Source organism: Tinamus guttatus, unplaced genomic scaffold, assembly GCF_059628265.1.
Source record: "Tinamus guttatus ecotype Peru unplaced genomic scaffold, ASM5962826v1 Tinamus_guttatus_pri_ptg000134l, whole genome shotgun sequence".
Classification (NCBI taxonomy): Eukaryota; Metazoa; Chordata; class Aves; order Tinamiformes; family Tinamidae; genus Tinamus; species Tinamus guttatus.
This window is the reverse complement of record NW_028288668.1, coordinates 400,437-417,614: the sequence shown is the minus strand read 5'-3', so window position 1 is coordinate 417,614 and position 17,178 is coordinate 400,437. Positions and strand designations below refer to the sequence as shown.

At 36.4% G+C, this 17,178-nt stretch overlaps 1 protein-coding gene across 1 annotated transcript in view; it reads left to right on the top strand.

The window, feature by feature from the left end:
- The window catches only part of HERC2 (HECT and RLD domain containing E3 ubiquitin protein ligase 2), a 103,133-nt gene that overhangs the window by 27,752 nt on the left and 58,203 nt on the right, over positions 1-17,178 (top strand). The window contains exons 4-19 of the mRNA XM_088521849.1: positions 2,353-2,572; positions 4,187-4,287; positions 5,100-5,256; positions 5,952-6,062; positions 7,072-7,243; positions 7,829-8,002; positions 8,653-8,841; positions 9,484-9,635; positions 10,935-11,092; positions 11,483-11,596; positions 12,363-12,614; positions 13,363-13,556; positions 14,102-14,302; positions 14,957-15,185; positions 15,270-15,394; positions 16,798-16,976. Coding sequence (XP_088377975.1) covers positions 2,353-2,572; positions 4,187-4,287; positions 5,100-5,256; positions 5,952-6,062; positions 7,072-7,243; positions 7,829-8,002; positions 8,653-8,841; positions 9,484-9,635; positions 10,935-11,092; positions 11,483-11,596; positions 12,363-12,614; positions 13,363-13,556; positions 14,102-14,302; positions 14,957-15,185; positions 15,270-15,394; positions 16,798-16,976 — 2,728 coding nt within the window. The remainder of the gene's footprint in view (positions 1-2,352; positions 2,573-4,186; positions 4,288-5,099; positions 5,257-5,951; positions 6,063-7,071; positions 7,244-7,828; positions 8,003-8,652; positions 8,842-9,483; positions 9,636-10,934; positions 11,093-11,482; positions 11,597-12,362; positions 12,615-13,362; positions 13,557-14,101; positions 14,303-14,956; positions 15,186-15,269; positions 15,395-16,797; positions 16,977-17,178) is intronic.

The following is a 17,178-nucleotide window of genomic DNA, read 5'->3' as shown; positions in this document are numbered from 1 at the left end:
AACATAATGTGGAGAATGAATTTACAGAATGAAATCAGTTGTTAGAAAGAACTATTTCAAGAAAAAAGGCTTTTTGTGAAACAAAATGTGACCATTTGCAGATGGATATTTGTCATTACTGTATCTGAGTGGTACTTAGTGAATGGCAGGGTTTTACTGTTCAGTCAGGGAAGAAGCAAATTGACCTCTACCTCTTCCTATGGTTTGTTTAGAAGAGTCAGGAAGGTGATGTGCTGGAATTGGCCATGTTCTGTTACTGTGAAACACAGAAGCCATGTGCTGCAAGATGTTCTCTTGTATATTGATTTAAAAAGTAAAGGTTAAGGCTCTGTTTAAGTTACAGCAGCCAGTAAGTCATTTCTTGCAGCCTCAGAACATATAGGGGTGGTGGTTGTTACTGTTTCTTGTTTTGGTTTGTTTTTGGTGTGTGTTCTGAGGAATGCTAACACTTCAAAAGTGATTTTTTTTTAACCTCAAATTTTAATTATTTAATGAAGTAAAATTTGAGTCAGGTTGGCTTGGAGGTAAGGTATATTGGAGCTTCTGGCTTGGAACATACACAGTAAACCTTCTCAGTAAGCTTCTATTTAGCTGTAATGATCACAGAATAACAGAATAACTAAAGCTGGAAGGGACCTCTGGAGATCATCTAGTCCAACCTCCCTGCATGCACAGTGTATACATATGTGTGTGTGTATATATATATATAAATAAAAATATGTACAAAACAACTGTGCCTTTGGCAGAAATATGTTTTACTTTGCATCGTCATCCAAAGTGACTGTATAATTTGTTGACATTCAGGCTGTATTGTAGTTCTTTAGGAAATTTCATAGGGCTAATATTTAAGGAAAGTGACATTTGGTTGTAGCATTTCTTGTTGCTTGAGTCAAAGTATGTATAAGTTACATTTGCTTCTGTCTGATTTATTTTAAATACCCGAGGCGGTGAGGAACACTTTTTAATCTTTTTTATGCATCGCGAAGTTGTTCCTCATGTTCAGGTGGAAGAATTACCTCAGGGACAGGAATCTGGGCACATTGTAAAATGGTGCTGTGAAGCAGTGATGTTGAGAAGGGACTGCAGTAGTGGCTGGCCCCAGGCTATGTGGGGCTGTGCAAGGTGATCCAGCAGCAGCAAAGGCCGCTTGAATTCTCTGCTTACAAGGCAGGGGTGCGTGGCAGAGTGGTAACACGGGATCCTGCACTGGGCTGCATTTGCAAAATGCTTTGGGGCTGCTTTTGGCAGAGTTTTCAACTCTGGAGGCTGTCATACAGGTTTTTGGTTTTAATGTTCAATGATTTGGGGGCAAGTGTTAACAAAAAATGTACTCTTCGTGCCCCAAGCACTGTTGTATGTGTAGAGACCTGTAGTTTTCAAATGCTTTATCCAGTCAGGTGTGACTTAGAATGAAGTTGCTTCTGTGTAGTAGCCAGGCAACACATGTGATTGAGTCAGGGTTGAGTATTGTAATTCCAACACGTGTGATTGACTTATGGATGGATGTTCTAAGTCAGTGAAAAACAGACTAGGGTGGCCAGTAATCAGGCCGTGACAGAAAAGAACCCTTCTAAGAATGCATGTTCATGCTTGTGCAAGAAATTAAAGCTTCTTTTATCAAGAATGAAAAAATTCACTTGCGTGTTTTTGTTTGTTTGTCTCCTATTTTATTGTGGTTTTGATACTGTCCTTGTTACCAGTTGTTACTGGGTTACAACGACTTTGCCCTGTTGACTGCCTTTGCTAATAAACCAAGAATTTATTCTCTGGTGGTATTGCACATGTTGGCTCTTTATTTTCCAACAGTACTCAAAAGTGTCTGGTGAATTCCTGACACTTGGTTCAGACTTAGCAGCCCCTGGCAATGATTCTAGAGCTTCCGAGAGTAGTTTTGTAACTTCTAAGAAACTTAAGATAAGGCATATCGGTGCAAAATGAAAGCATATCCTTGCGAGTGCTTAAGTTTGTTGCCTCTACTTGGAAGTTTGACTCTAAGGACTACTGATGATAAGAATTTGCTGTCTAATTTGTTTGTTTAAAGCAGTTGCAGAAATATTTCGTGACATAATTTCAGTTGTAAAATGCTAAGGTTCAGATTTATTCACACAAAACCTGTCTTGATGATGACTTTACCTTTCTGTAACTAAATAACTGAAAAGTATGACCTGTACTTACACGTTCAGTGTGTGTATAGATTAGAAGTATGTATATTATAAATGGAAACAGCTTCAGTGTGTTTAGAGATTCATACTTAGCTCAGTGCATAACTTTCAGTTTGCCTTGCCTTTCCTTGATAGAGCCTACAGGTGTTTGTCTTTCTGCTATATAATGCTGCCTTTCTCTGCCCCTTAGATGTGAATGAGTTGAAGGAGTGTCTTCACGTCCTAGTGAAGGAACAGCAAACTCTGGCCACTCAAACTGCTACGACAGCCCTTTCAGCGATGCGGCTAAAGCAGAGGCTGGTTATTATGGAAAGATATTTTATTGCGTTGAACAGAACCGTTCTTCAGGAGAATGTCAAGGTTAAGTGGAAAAGCAGTAATATTCCTCTGCCTGCTGTGGATAAGAAAAGGTAACAGCAAGTTGTTACTAACCTGTATCTGAGAACTTAATATGATTTCTTTCTCTTCATGAAACATGATAAACTTTTTTTTATTTACTAAGACTGTGTTAAGTGGTAGTTTTCTACCACGTAATGTTCCTTCTCAGGTATCATTTAATTACAGTACCTCTGTTTGTGTTGATGAGTGTTTGTATAATATATTGCTATGGCTGCTATTGTTGAGCTATAAGCATACTTTTTTATTGAGATGTTCCTTTTGTTCTACTCAGAAATAAAGCTTGTTTCGAACTGTTGCTGAAGGGGAGTTCTAATAATATTAATAAACCTTCTTATCAATGTTTGCTAACTTAAGACACATAATTAAAACTTTAAGTACGTAGAAGTTGAACATAAATTTTCTTAGCTTGGGAAAGAAATACTGTAATCCATATATTATCTGAAAAATTTTCCAGAAATCTAACTGAGTAAGAAATAAGCTGACAACTTTCCATATTTAAGTTGACCTAAAACCCTTTGACAATTGACCATTAAACCATTGACCTAAAACCAGAAAAAAATTGACAGGTGAAGCCTTGGGTAATTGAACAAAATATTGGTGTATTACAAAAAAGCAGTTCAGACAGAAATTGTATTGTATTGTCTCTTGTGTTGCATTGTCTCTAGCTTCCAAACCTAAAGAAAAAACTGATAATAGATATAATAGACTGGTTATTATGGGATTAAAGTTCAGACAGTGACATGTTTCTCTGAATAATCTTGTTCTCTGTGGAAGATTTTTCAGTTCTCATTAATAACACTGGTATATTTAAGTTACCAGACTGCTGAAAATCCTAGTTAAAATTTTCTGCCAGTTGAGACACCCAGAGCATTTGACTTTCATGGTAGTATGAAGTTGAAAAACAGGTTTGTTGATGTTCCTAAGAGAAAACAGTAGGGAACCTGATGCTGTCAGGTACAAGGGAAAGCTTGCTTAAATTAATATGCTTGTTTGTATAAAAAAACAAATTCAGTAAAAACGTGTGTGATCTCAGTGGGCCTTAATGGAAGTTCAAAGCATCTCTCTGCCTTACACAAATCAATACAAAAGCTACAAGGAGATACTCATAATTTTGGAACTTGAGTGGAAAATTGAGAAATGACAAGTGATGGAATTTATTATCAGTAATTGAATAGAAGATTTATACATAGGATTTTTATACAGTAAAAGCCTAAGGACATAGTTTATATTGTCTAGATTAATTGTAATAATTTCAATGTTTCTTAATTTCAATATTTCGTAATTTATTTCTGAGTAAATATACAGGTCTTTCTTCTTCAGTCAGTTATGCCAAACTCATTTATTTTTTCTTCTGAGTCTTTGATGGGGGGGTGAATTTTCTCTTTCTTTAGTTGAATATTGATTACTGACATTTAGATATTTCCCACCATTTCTCTCAAGAGACTTAAAATTCTTTATAAATATAAATTATATTTTTCTACATATATATATATATATATATATATAAAAACTACAAATACTGTGTTCCACTTTTAAATTTTGCAAATAATTACCAGTTATATATCACTATTACATGGATTATTTAGAGATTATACATATGTAATTTTTGTTTTTATTTTTTTTAGCCCAAGACCTGTAGGCAAAGGTGTAGAAGGACTTGCAAGGGTTGGATCCCGAGCAGCGCTTTCGTTTGCATTTGCATTCCTTCGTAGAGCATGGAGGTCGGGTAGGTCTACCTTTTAGCTTAATGCTTTTGTGTTTGATTGGAAAACCAATGATTCATTGAAGCATGTTTATTAAATATTTGCATAGGGTTGTATAATATTTTTATAGCTGTTAGCTTTGCATAATCATGCAAATGTTTTATGTGGTATTATGTCCAACAACCTTGCCAGCACTGGCGCTTCGTTTTATGGGGAATCTGACTTGGTGACTTTATGCTCAGGAAAGTAAATTGGGGATTCTGTATACAGAACATATTTTTAATGCCTGACTTCAGAAAAGTGAGAGCAGTCCTCTAAACAGGATAAATAGCTTACTAACCTGTAGTAATATAGTGACTTGAAAAAAGGGTTTGGAGCAATAGGGAGAAACTGGTGTTTAGTTTGGGTATCATTTGTGCGCTTGACAGTAATCATCAGCACTAGGAAGTTTAATGTGACAGGAATATCATCTGTGCCACCTTAACTTATCTTTTGTTCAGACTTGCGCTCGCCCTGCAGCTCTTTGACTGTCTTTATCCAACCAGCCCAAGTTCTTTTTTTTTTTTTTGATTTCCTCAATGGATACATGGGGAAATAAGCAGTTACAGGACTTGTGATCACACCTCACCTTCCTGATTGGTTTTGGTGAAATAGATAGTTCCTGAAGTTCTGCAGTGAAAATTTTTGTGTGGAAATTAATAATATGCATCTGACAGGTTCTCAGTGCAAGGCACTTGTAAGACCGAGATCAAAAGTAATCTGCAAAATACTGCATACAAGAATTGGTGTGCTTTCTGTAAAGATATGGTTTAACTAGTATTACTGTGACGCCCAGGTGAGGATGCAGACCTCTGCAGTGAGTTGTTACAAGAATCACTTGACGCACTGCGAGCGCTGCCGGAGGCATCGCTCTTTGATGAAGGGACTGTGTCCTCTGTATGGCTGGAAGTTGTGGAAAGAGCTACTAAATTCCTAAGGTCTGTTGTGACTGGGTAAGTTTCTTTTTTTTCTTTCTTTTTTTTTCCCCTCTTTACTTTCCTTTTTTACTTTTACTTCAGCTATTGTTGAAGTAACTATTTAATGGGAAACTTGCATCTGTAGCAGCTGATAGTCTAAGCAAAACAATATGCAAAAGTAAGAGAAACATTTTCCGTTTCTAATGTTGCTATATGAAGTAAATGAACAACACCCAAACTGTGGAAATGATGCTCTTTAACTATGATTTGATTCCTTTTCTTATTTAAAGAAAATCTGTGTATAAATATTCTGAATTACCCTTTATAGTTTAACCCTCAGAATGTGTCACTAATGTAAGCTAATGTAATCCACATGCAGAGTGATAATTTGGTTGTACAATATATGTCTGTGTTTAACTGTACCTTTCCAGTATAGTTATAAATGAAGACTTGTCCGCACAGGCGAAGAGACTTTCAGTATTCCCTGCTTTTCCCCTTTGCTTAAGGAGGTTTAAGGTTGTCTTCTTACAACAGTTATTACAATGAATTGTGATTTTTTTGAATACTGGGTAGTGGAACCACATTTAAGTTTAGGTGGTTTTTGGTGTGTTGTAGATGCTTTTGTTAAGCAAGTATGTGTTTCATTAAGCAAATAATCTGCAAGTTATTTCTAAGTTACCATGGATTGTTTGTGTGTGTGTGTTTTTTGTGTGTGTGTGTGTTAAATACAGAGATGTTCACGGCGCTCCCAGTACCAAAGGGCCAGGAAACATTCCATTACAAGACCAGCACTTGGCTCTTGCCATATTACTAGAACTGGCAGTGCAGCGAGGCACACTAAGGTGAGAAGCCTGAGCACCTTTTTATTTTTTAGCCATTAGTGTTTGTTGGAAGGGCCTGGGCCATGCCTGCCTTCAGTTTTCATTGTTTTTAGCATAATATTTGCGGTTCAAAGCATATTAACCTTTTCTGTAATAATTAGAGGAGTAACAACTTATGAGCCTTTCTGCCTATAAAATAGGAAGCCCTATTTTATAACATGAAATCAGTGATGATGGAACTGTCTACAGATCTGAAATAGCTTTAGGGTTTGGGTCACAAGTCGCACACCAATCGAAGGAGGTGTATGCCGTAGTGTTGTTGCCGTGTAGGGCACTCAACATTGCTGTGACAGTCATGTTTCCTATTCAGTGCCAGTTAAAGTAGCACTGAATAAGTGAGCAATGATTATTTCTATTGGCTAAAACTTTACCAGAATTCCGGTTAAAGAGACATAGGAATCGCCTTAAAATACCTAGGCAGATGCTGTTAATTTGATTCGGTCTAGTTCTTTGAAGAAGAGAAAAAAAAAGAAAAAAAAAAAAAGGTAATTTATGTTGAACAACTGGATTTGTGCTCTTTTGTGAAAATGTGTGCTAAGTTCACATCAGCTTTAGAACAAATTGTGCAGTTGTTAGCAGCCTTTAGCAATTACTTAAAACATAGACTAATATCAAAGCCAGCTTGCCTTACCTCCCCTCCACCCCCAGTCCTCATGTGCTGTACTCGGCACAAGTCTAAATTCACTTTAAAACACTTTTTAAAATCTCTTCTTTCCCTTCTCTGTCAAGTAAATAAGAATAGTTTTTCATATGTTTAGCATTCTACTTTTATTAGTTTCCGAAAGATGATTTTCATGGAAGGAAAAAAAAAAAAAAAAGATAAAACTATTCTGGTACCTAGATTGCAAATTCCATCCACGGCATCTAGTGTTACTAACATTAAAAATGTTTCATGGATAGTTTTATCGATAACCTAAAATAATTTCTTTAGGAACGCTTATTAATAAAAGGTATAAAATTCCTCTTTCAGCCAAATGTTGTCAGCTGTTATGTTGCTGCTTCAACTTTGGGATAATGGAACAAGGGAAACGGATAATGAGCGATCTGCACAGGGAACAAGTGCACCCCTCCTACCTTTATTACAAAGATTTCAGAGTATAATATGTAATAAGGACGTGCCCAATACTGAGGATGAGATTCAGGTACTTACCCTTAGATTATTTAAAATAACATTATGTTGGTATCAAATTTGTGTGGCTGAAATAAAAAGTAATAAATTTATGCAAATAAGTTTTGATATGCTTCAGTGTAGAGTGTTATAAGATCTTTAGAGAGAGTGCTGCTGTCTGGTTGTCACGTATACGTTTGAATTTCTTGAGGCAGAGTAATTTCATGGCGTAGTTAACGTTAAGCTTTGTTTTTCAGAGTGCTGGTGCTTTATGACTATTAACTTAGTGTTGACTGGTTAACTTTTTTTGCACATTTGGATTGTTCTCATACAGTTTTGCTTGGATTTAAACAAACTGTGTTGTTCAGTGCACATTATTGATATTGATAGAATAAAATAGAGCAAGTTTTTATTATATTTACAGTGCGTATTTTCCTTGGTGTGTGTGTGTGTTTGGAATTTTCCTTTACCACAGGAGAAAACATCAGCAGAATTAATTTAGGTTCTCTTAAACTCATGCGGGTACTCCACAAATCTGAAGTGTATCATGGATCTGTATGTGTTAGTGGCACAGAAACACTGTGAATGTTTTTCTGACAGCTCCTTCTTCTCTTTTTAGCTGCTGACTTTCCCTCTGAGTCCGAATGAAAGTTTTCTAAGGTATCTGACTCTACCGCAGGACAATGAACTGGCAATTGATCTGAGGCAAACAGCTGTAGTGATCATGGCCCACCTAGACCGTCTAGCCACCCCATGCATGCCTCCCCAGTGCAGCTCTCCTACGTCTCACAAGGTAACTCTTTGCAACAGTAAATTTAGTACAATCCGTTTCCTCATCTTTGAAGTGTAACTAGTGTGTCTGTGTATATCTCTAGCTACTTAACTCAGGTATAACTTGTTTTCAGTTTAGAAGAATTTAGGGAATTATCTTTCTGTTTTCCTTTTTCTCTGTCAGATGGTAACCTTGAATTGCCTATTTTTTCTTGTTTTGGAATCTCTAATTACATTTAGCCCTCTCTCAGTCAATCAGCCTTCAGATGTGATTGTCTGGTTTGTGAAACATATCTTATTACAGCACTGGCTGCTGCTGTACATTGGGCTGTTGCCTATATTTGTCAAGAACAAATCCTCAGGGCCAGACTTCCTAAATTTTGAAGTCTGATATATAGAAAAGTAAATGTTAAACTTCCCAACTTAAAGAATCTCTGAACGCTCAGTATAGATACTCATAGTGAATTCAGTAACATTAAACAGTGTGATGCATGCGAGCCTTCATTTTTGATGTTCTGCTGAAAGATAAGCTTCAGTGACTATTGGCAGTGGTGACTGTGACAGACTTCAGCATTTTTCAGGTATAAAAGCTTAGAAAGTATTCTACTATATACATTTTAACTAAGCCACATATTTCAAAATTAATACTTAATGGAATTTTTCATTTTCTAGGGATCTCTGCAGGAGGTCATTGCTTGGGGCTTAATAGGTTGGAAATACTACGCTAATGTGAGTGGCCCAATTCAGTGTGAAGGACTTGCCAATCTTGGGGTTGTTCAAGTTGCCTGTGCAGAGAAACGTTTTCTAATACTATCTAGAAATGGACGTGTTTACACACAAGCATACAACAGTGATACCCTGGTGAGTGATTTTTGCATGGGTTTCTAAACCTGTTCTCTTCAGTATTATTTCATACTATAAATTGCTCCTACTGTTTGCAATATCTCAGGAGTAGATGAGGACATGGTGATTTTTGTGAGCTTCTCTTTTGTTGTTGAACTTTTAGAAGTAATGATTTTGATCTTTTATTGAATTGATTAAATATATCTGATTTCTGTAATTTTTATCAAGGCAGAGGTTATGAACGTATTAACTGCTTTCATCAGTATGCTGATCTTGGTAACAACTGTAGAAGTAGGCAGCTATGCAATCGTTTGCTGTTCTGTGATATATTGCTGTACCCAAATTGTGTAATTTCTTAAATAAGACTCTACTGTAGCAGGTATTCATAGCCTGTAGGATAACAGCACTTTCATATAGACCTTTTAAGGATGAAATAAAAACAAATTCAGAGCATTAATTTTGTCAGAATTCAATGGTATGTTTGTGCTTATATATATTATTGAACTATATTTTCTTCTTCACCTCTTCACTTCTAAACTCATTAGTTTATTAGTTTAGAATATTGCTAAAGTGGTAGTAAAACCTTGTCTCATTTTTCTGTGTATGGGCAAGTGATTCAAAATATAAGCAGCTTGTATGTTGCTTTTGTTTGGTTCACAGGGACCACAGCTGGTGCAGAGTCTGGCTTCCAGAAATATTGTGAAGATCGCAGCCCATTCAGATGGGCATCACTATCTTGCCTTGTCAGCTAATGGAGAAGTTTTCTCTTGGGGTTGTGGAGATGGTGGAAGACTAGGCCATGGAGATACAGTGTATGTTATAAAAATGATCATAGCATTTATTTGCCAGTGTTCCACACTCATATTAGAAATCGTTTGTTTTGTATATGAGCCCTTAAAAGAAATATTACTGAGATACTGCCATTGGCAATGAAATCACAAGCAAAAGTGAATGTACTCTGATGATGATTTATTGAAGACCACTAGTACTTCTCAATCATTAAGTTTTTGACAACAAATTAGGCAAATAAGATATTTTGGATCCTGTCCTATTCAGGCAGTTGTGACCAGTTCAGCCTGCAAATCAGCTGTTAATGCTGGCATAGTAACTGACTATTCTTATGCATGTAAAATGTTTTATGGATTTTAATATGGTGGGTAATTTTTCATATGAAATTACCATAAAGGCAATTGCTTTAGAATTGAGTATATTTCAGTACAATGTTGGTATGTGTTCTCCTTACCTCTGAAAGTCTCATTAAGGAACAAATGCTCTTCAGGTTAACTAATGGTTAAAGATCCATAGGTCTGCCAAAGACTCTTACTGTATAAAATTATGTAAAAGCTAACTGTAATGCAGTTTTGTTTTTATAAGCTGATTTGATAATTCAGCGAATATTTTGCATTTAACATTCAGTAGTTGACACTTTTCTCTGCTGTCAAATAGAAATATCATTCTCTTTGCCTATTTTCTTTCCTCTTTAGTATTTGAATTTTTGTATTAAAAAAAATCTAAAATATTTTCCTTCTAAAATTTCTATTTCCTTTAGGTAGAGCATGAGCGCACTATTAGCAGTTCTTCATGATTTTAGAAATCCATGACTCATTTTTCTCTATCAACATTGATTCAGATCAGAGTGGAGCCATGTTTTCTCATGCAGTCATGTTGCATATGCATATTGCCTTTTTTTCCCCCTGTGTTAAACAATATAATTACTGATCCAGTGCTGTATTGGAGCAGTATTCTGTAGAGAGTATTTTGTAGGTGTGTGCGTCAGTATGTTTCAGAATTGTGCCTTCTACCAGTGAATTTCCAGTAAACTAAGGGAGTAGAACCCCAGGGTTAGACTTAGCAATGAAAGATCACTTTTTCAGTAGTAGACTTAAATAGTTTTGAAAAAACCTGTATTAATTTAGTTAGAAATTGAGGCAGTAGATAGAAGCATAGACTTCTGTATGATGATGTGTATGTTGCTCAACTTTATAGCTCTACTTAGTAATAATGTTTGGAGCTATAACTACAGCAATTATTTTCTAACAAATACAGCACATCTTTCATTATCTATTTATCAGATCATGTTTTGTGAAATATGTTGCCTTTCTTTCAAATAGTCCTCTAGAAGAACCGAAGATGATATCTGCTTTATCTGGCAAGCAGGCTGGGAAGCATGTTGTTCATATTGCATGTGGAAGTACCTATAGTGCAGCCATTACTGCTGAAGGAGAGCTGTATACATGGGGACGAGGAAACTATGGCAGACTGGGTCATGGTAAGTTGTCTGATCTCTTAAAATACTGGCATAGGAATGTTTGGTGGATATTTCTAATGTGTTTTATTTGATATACCTACAATTGCTTTGAAAAGAGCATATGGTCTTATCTGTAAGAAAAACCTAGCTTGGCCCCTTTTCTCTCCTCGTGAAGGCTACATCATGGTCTAAATCACTATTAGATGCAAAAGAAATCACATGGAACCTTAGTCATGATACTTAAATCTGCTTAAAAAAACCTTCCCTCTCCTCCCCCAATAATAATTTAAAAACAAAACAAAACACCACACACACACACAAAGAGCTCCCCAGAACTTGCCACCACAAACCAAAGGCAAACAAAAGGAAAAAATCAGAAAACTCAAACCTTCCTTGTCTTTTCTTTTGAAGGTTCCAGTGAAGATCAGACTATCCCTATGTTGGTCTCTGGGCTAAAAGGCCTGAAAGTTATTGACGTGTCCTGTGGGAGTGGAGATGCTCAGACTCTTGCAGTTACTGAAAATGGTGAGTAGCAAAATATAACTAACACTTTTAAGTAAAATTATCTTTTTATACCTTCTTTCTAAAAATATTTATGCTGAAGATTTTGTGTTTATTTCTAGTGGCTTAAATTCCAACTTGAACCAGACATTCCTTTTCAAGAAATACCTATATACGAGTGTGCATACATTTTGCAAATAACATATACAGAAATGTTTCAGTGCACATATATATACTTTAATTATGCATGTGTATATATTTGCATTTAACTTGCATCTATTTAAAATACCCATGTAAATGTGTAATATATACACAAATATTACATGTGTACACATGTACATTAATTTATGGAGTATTATATAAATGGAAATAGCTCCTGTTGCTACAACAGCCAGATTGTTGAGGAAGAGAGTTGTCTTAGGTCAACAAGTAGAAAGTGCCAGAGAAAGGCTGTGCTTGGAATGCTGCTTCACAGCAGCCCTGAGTTGGGTAGCTGCTGGGGTGGATTCAAAATTCGCATTGCATGATGTGTGCTATGATTTGTGTGTGTTGTTTTGCCAGTTTGAGAACTTTTCATACCAGGAACTGCTATGCATTGTTTCTTCCTAGTCACTCACTTCATTTTGAGGACTATCCGAAGTGAATTTATAACTTCTGTTGAAATTTGTGCTAGTGTGTAAAATCTGATGTTTTTAAGAACTTGCTTGTCAGAACAGATACTCCTTACAAGAAAAAGTAGTGCATTATTTGTATGTATGTATGTATTTATTTTTCTTCTTTTTTTAAAAAGGCCAAGTATGGTCGTGGGGTGATGGAGATTATGGAAAACTAGGAAGGGGAGGCAGTGATGGTTGCAAGACTCCTAAGTTAATAGAAAAGCTTCAAGACCTGGACATCGTGAAAGTCCGCTGTGGAAGTCAGTTTTCTATTGCTTTAACCAAAGATGGCCAGGTCTACACATGGGGAAAAGGTGACAATCAGAGACTTGGGCATGGAACAGAGGAGCATGTTCGATATCCCAAACTGTTGGAAGGCTTGAAAGGTAATGATTGAAATATGGAAATATTCAGAAGTGCTTTTTGTTGTTATTGGAACTACTTATTTTCACACTAGTGATCATATCTCCAAGACTGACAATACCATGTACACTGATGTCTTCTTTTTTGGTTTGTTGCATTTATATAGATAGGAATATATTTCTCACCACGTCTGTCTTTTATACATTTAAAATCCCAGCCGACTTGGAGACACTATTTCAAGTTAAATAGTTCTTGTCTCCTGTGTTCTCCATATTTCTGTGTTCTCACAGAAATAATTATTTAAAACACTTTTTTGTATTGTAATGCAAATAAATACGTGCTTAGATTAAGGAATGAGAATAGGATAAACAGAAGTCATTGGCAAATAGTGATGTCCTTAACACTGTGCTTTTCTAAGTATTTTTGACTAGCTTGTAACAGGGTTGGAGGATGTTTCTTCTGCTCTTGAGAAACTTGAGATTTTGTAGGGGGAAATAAAAGAGAAACCTTACTTATTCAGCAAGTGGAAGGTTTACAAAACAAAGCAAGACTTCCATAAGCCTGCAGACTTTGGCTCTTAAGCTCTCTCTTAAGAATCTTTAAGCACTTCCTCAAGTCTCCTGTGCTGGGCCCTTCCCACTTGCTGTGTGTGCGTAGCTGAGGCAGTGGACATGTGTAGTGTGTTTGTAAGTGCTATGGTTTGCTCTGCTGTTTTCCTGTCAATGACTGTAGTGTTTAAGTTACATTTTCAATATTTTATGCCCCTATCAGGAAAAAAAGTGATAGATGTGGCAGCTGGCTCTACCCATTGCCTAGCACTGACTGAGGACAGTGAAGTGCATAGCTGGGGGAACAACGATCAGTGTCAGCATTTTGATACTTTGCGGATCACCAAACCAGAGCCTGCAGCTCTCCCAGGACTAGACACAAAGCATATTGTTGGAATCGCTTGTGGGCCCGCTCAGGTAAGTTTTCAAGTTTTTAAGTTTTGTTATTTGTGACTTGTCCTTGCTAATTCTGTACACTAATCCGATTCTCTCTTTCTGTGCCTGCTTACAAAGATATTTCTCATTCTGAATAGAAAAGATTTGGAAAAAAACAATGCTTGCTGTGTAGTTATTCTGCTAAAAATGATTGGCTAGCTTGGTCTCAGCTTGGCCTTCTTTCAGCTACTAAGAGAAGTAGCTATTTACCTGTTATTCCTGGTAAAACACTGTAGAAGTCGTTAAGCTAAATCTTTTCGATCACCAAGACAGTGAGATACCTGGATTGGCATAGCAGCACATTGGAAAATAATGTGATAAGAAAGAGTTCTGCTCTAGTTTTGGTAGTGTTTTATATGTGCTTACAAGTTTGCATGAGGTTCTCTACAGCAGATGTGTTGATACAATTGCTGCAGCCTCTAACACCATTCAAAGGTTCGTGTTAGCTCTGCACTTCTGACTTTAATCAATGCTGCCTGTATTTATGGAAATAACTGTTGTCCTTTCTATATTGTTTCTGTTTATAGAGTTTTGCTTGGTCATCATGTTCAGAGTGGTCCATTGGTTTGCGGGTGCCTTTTGTGGTGGACGTTTGCTCCATGACGTTTGAGCAGCTGGATCTCTTACTGAGACAAGTGACGGAGGGAATGGATGGCACCTCGGATTGGCCTCCACCTCAGGAAAAGGAGTGTATGGCCGTGGCCACATTAAACCTTCTAAGACTTCAGGTGCCTTCAATTTCTTGTTGAGTAGCCACTGGGATAAATGTTTCAGCAATTGCCTGGAGGAAAATGGTGGATTTAGTGTGCTTAAAAGCATTTTTATTGATTTTAAAAAATGAATTAAATATAATATTACTTTCTTCCTTTGGTATTTTGCAGATAATATTTGTTTTAACTTTAGCTGTCTGTGTTTTACAGCTCAGAACTGCCAAAAAGCTTTTCTTCTTTTGACAGTTTTTGAGTTGCCTTTAAAATGAACTATAAAAATAAAATGTAAATTGATATACTTACTGAATTTAATACATGCTCTCACAGGTTTTGAGCACTTCTTAATGTTTTAATTAGCATTTAGAAGAGTTAGCATCCTTTTTGTAGGGTATTTGACACTTACTGAAGATGTGCTACTTTTCATAGCATGATGTAGGAAAGTAGAAACAGTATTAGGTTTAGGTTATTATTATTCATAGCTTTGGGTTATTTAGTTATATAAGACCATCATCCTCTGGTTTAAAATTGTGTTAGTTAATTTCAAAAAAAGAGAAATGTGCATGTGTGCAAACCAATTCCCTTTAAAGTAAATTTTACAGACTTAACAGGTGAAATGTTTATATCTAGATCAGTAAGCTTAAATAATTTTTGTTTGTTTGTTTGTTTCTCAAGCTCCATGCTGCCATTAGTCACCAGGTTGATCCCGAATGCCTTGGCTTGGGTTTGGGCAGTATTCTGCTCAATAGCCTGAAGCAGACAGTGGTGACGTTGGCAAGCAATGCTGGCGTTCTTAACACCGTTCAGTCTGCTGCCCAAGCCGTGCTTCAGAGCGGGTGGTCAGTGCTGCTGCCAACAGCAGAAGAGCGAGCAAGGGCGCTCTCTGCTCTCTTGCCTAGTGCAGGTAGGTCCCAACATTAAGAAAACCCAAAAAACTACTACTTTGTCCTTTCATTTCTCATTCATTAAATGTTTCTTCCATTCTTAGTTTCAGGAAATGAAACGAATGTAAGTCCAGGCCGTAGATTTATGATCGACCTTTTGGTGGGCAGCTTGATGGCTGATGGAGGCTTAGAATCTGCCCTCAATGCTGCCATTACTGCAGAAATTCAGGTATGCTTTGGCAAGTCTTTGTCAACAGCTTGTGAAGATAAACAGACATGTTCTACAGTTTTGAAGTGATGTTACCCCTTTTGATTTGAACTGTGCAACAGTGTTTGTATGGAAGCATGAATCACAATCTCCTTTTTAGCAGAGTGTTTATTTTTGTTGCCTAGAGGGTTGATTTTTTTAAAACAGTAACAAATCTTTTCCTTGAAGTTTTATAATAGGAGCATAATTTTACACTGCTTTGTAGCTGTCTGTTTGATACCTCAATTCTTCACAACTTAGAGTTCCCCCATATCATGCCAGCAGAAATTTCAGCCGTATTAGTTGTAAATTAAAGGTGAATGAACTCCTTGCAACGTCCCAGTATTCTCTAGGTTCATTTAAAGTGTTTAAACTGTTTCACAAAGACTGACTAGTTACACAGAGGTTGAAAGAAACATTCTGTATATACTATCCTCTCCATAAGCCTCTCAGATATGGCACATTCTCTTTACAGGCCCAGAAGAAACTACCTTAAATTGTATTTCTATATGTCTATGAAAACACCAATGTGCATTTCCCTTGTATGCCTTTTTGTTTGATTCTTTTATTACCTCATGCGGAAAGTGAGATTGACACTGATGTGTTTTACAGGTATTTTCTCTGTGTGGCAGAATAAGAATAGATAAGAATCACTTAAAATGACTTGGCTTTTTATAGTTCTCTCAAAGACTGATACTGCCATCCCTTTTTCTCAGCTTACAAGACAGAAAATATCCAGAGAAGGACTACACCTGCAGCTAGATATTTGTGATGTTATTTTTTACTTGGTTCCTGTTTTATGTTATGTTATTTATTGCAGGACCTCTAGATCTTAAGCAAGCCTCTTAGGGTGTGTATGCATAGCTCATATGCCTGAGCTGGCTTTAAGAATATCATGGAAGTGATGTAGGTGGTAACATGCAGTACAGTATGGATTAATTTACATTTCTTAAAATCTGGATGCATTAGTCTCAGCATAATTTTGTGCGACTCCAGCTCAGTAGCAAATCTAATCCAGGTGGTTCTCCTGTGAAAGAGAATTACTACTTTTATAAATACAGACTTTCTCCTGTGAAGCCTGTGGCAGCTATCATCATGACAAAACATAAATAGGAGAGAAATTATTTGTTAACCTGGATTGGTGGAAGCTGAATTCAGAGTTTTTATATTACAATTATTGAAAAGGCATGGAGAGAGAGACAAATTAAAAATGTGCCTATGTAGGCTTTATATGGAGTATAGAATACAAATTTGTCTCATGCATTGCTCCACTTCTGGAGGAGGCAAGAATGACTTGATCTTTGTTTTGTAAATCCTATTAGTAAAAACTTTTGTGATCATAGTTGCAATTTACTCTCTTTATTACACTTAATTTAAAATTTTAGGATATTGAAGCAAAAAAAGAAGCACAGAAGGAAAAAGAAATTGATGAACAAGAAGCAAATGCATCAACACTTCACAGAAGTAGGACTCCGTTAGATAAAGACCTTATTAATACCGGAATCTACGAATCTGCAGGAAAACAAAGTTTACCGTTAGTTCAGTTAATTCAGCAGTTACTAAGGTATTTGCTTCAAATTTCTCTTTCAATTTTCCATAGAAATCTGTAAATATTATGACATAATTTTTTCCTTTATAAAGGAAAATGTATTAATTTCACATAAAATATTTCGGTTTGGAAACTCTACATAAAATTACGAAATATTTAGCTGGATCTTTGCTGGGTTGTGGCTAGCAAAAAAAAAAAAGTAGTCTTCTGTTACTAG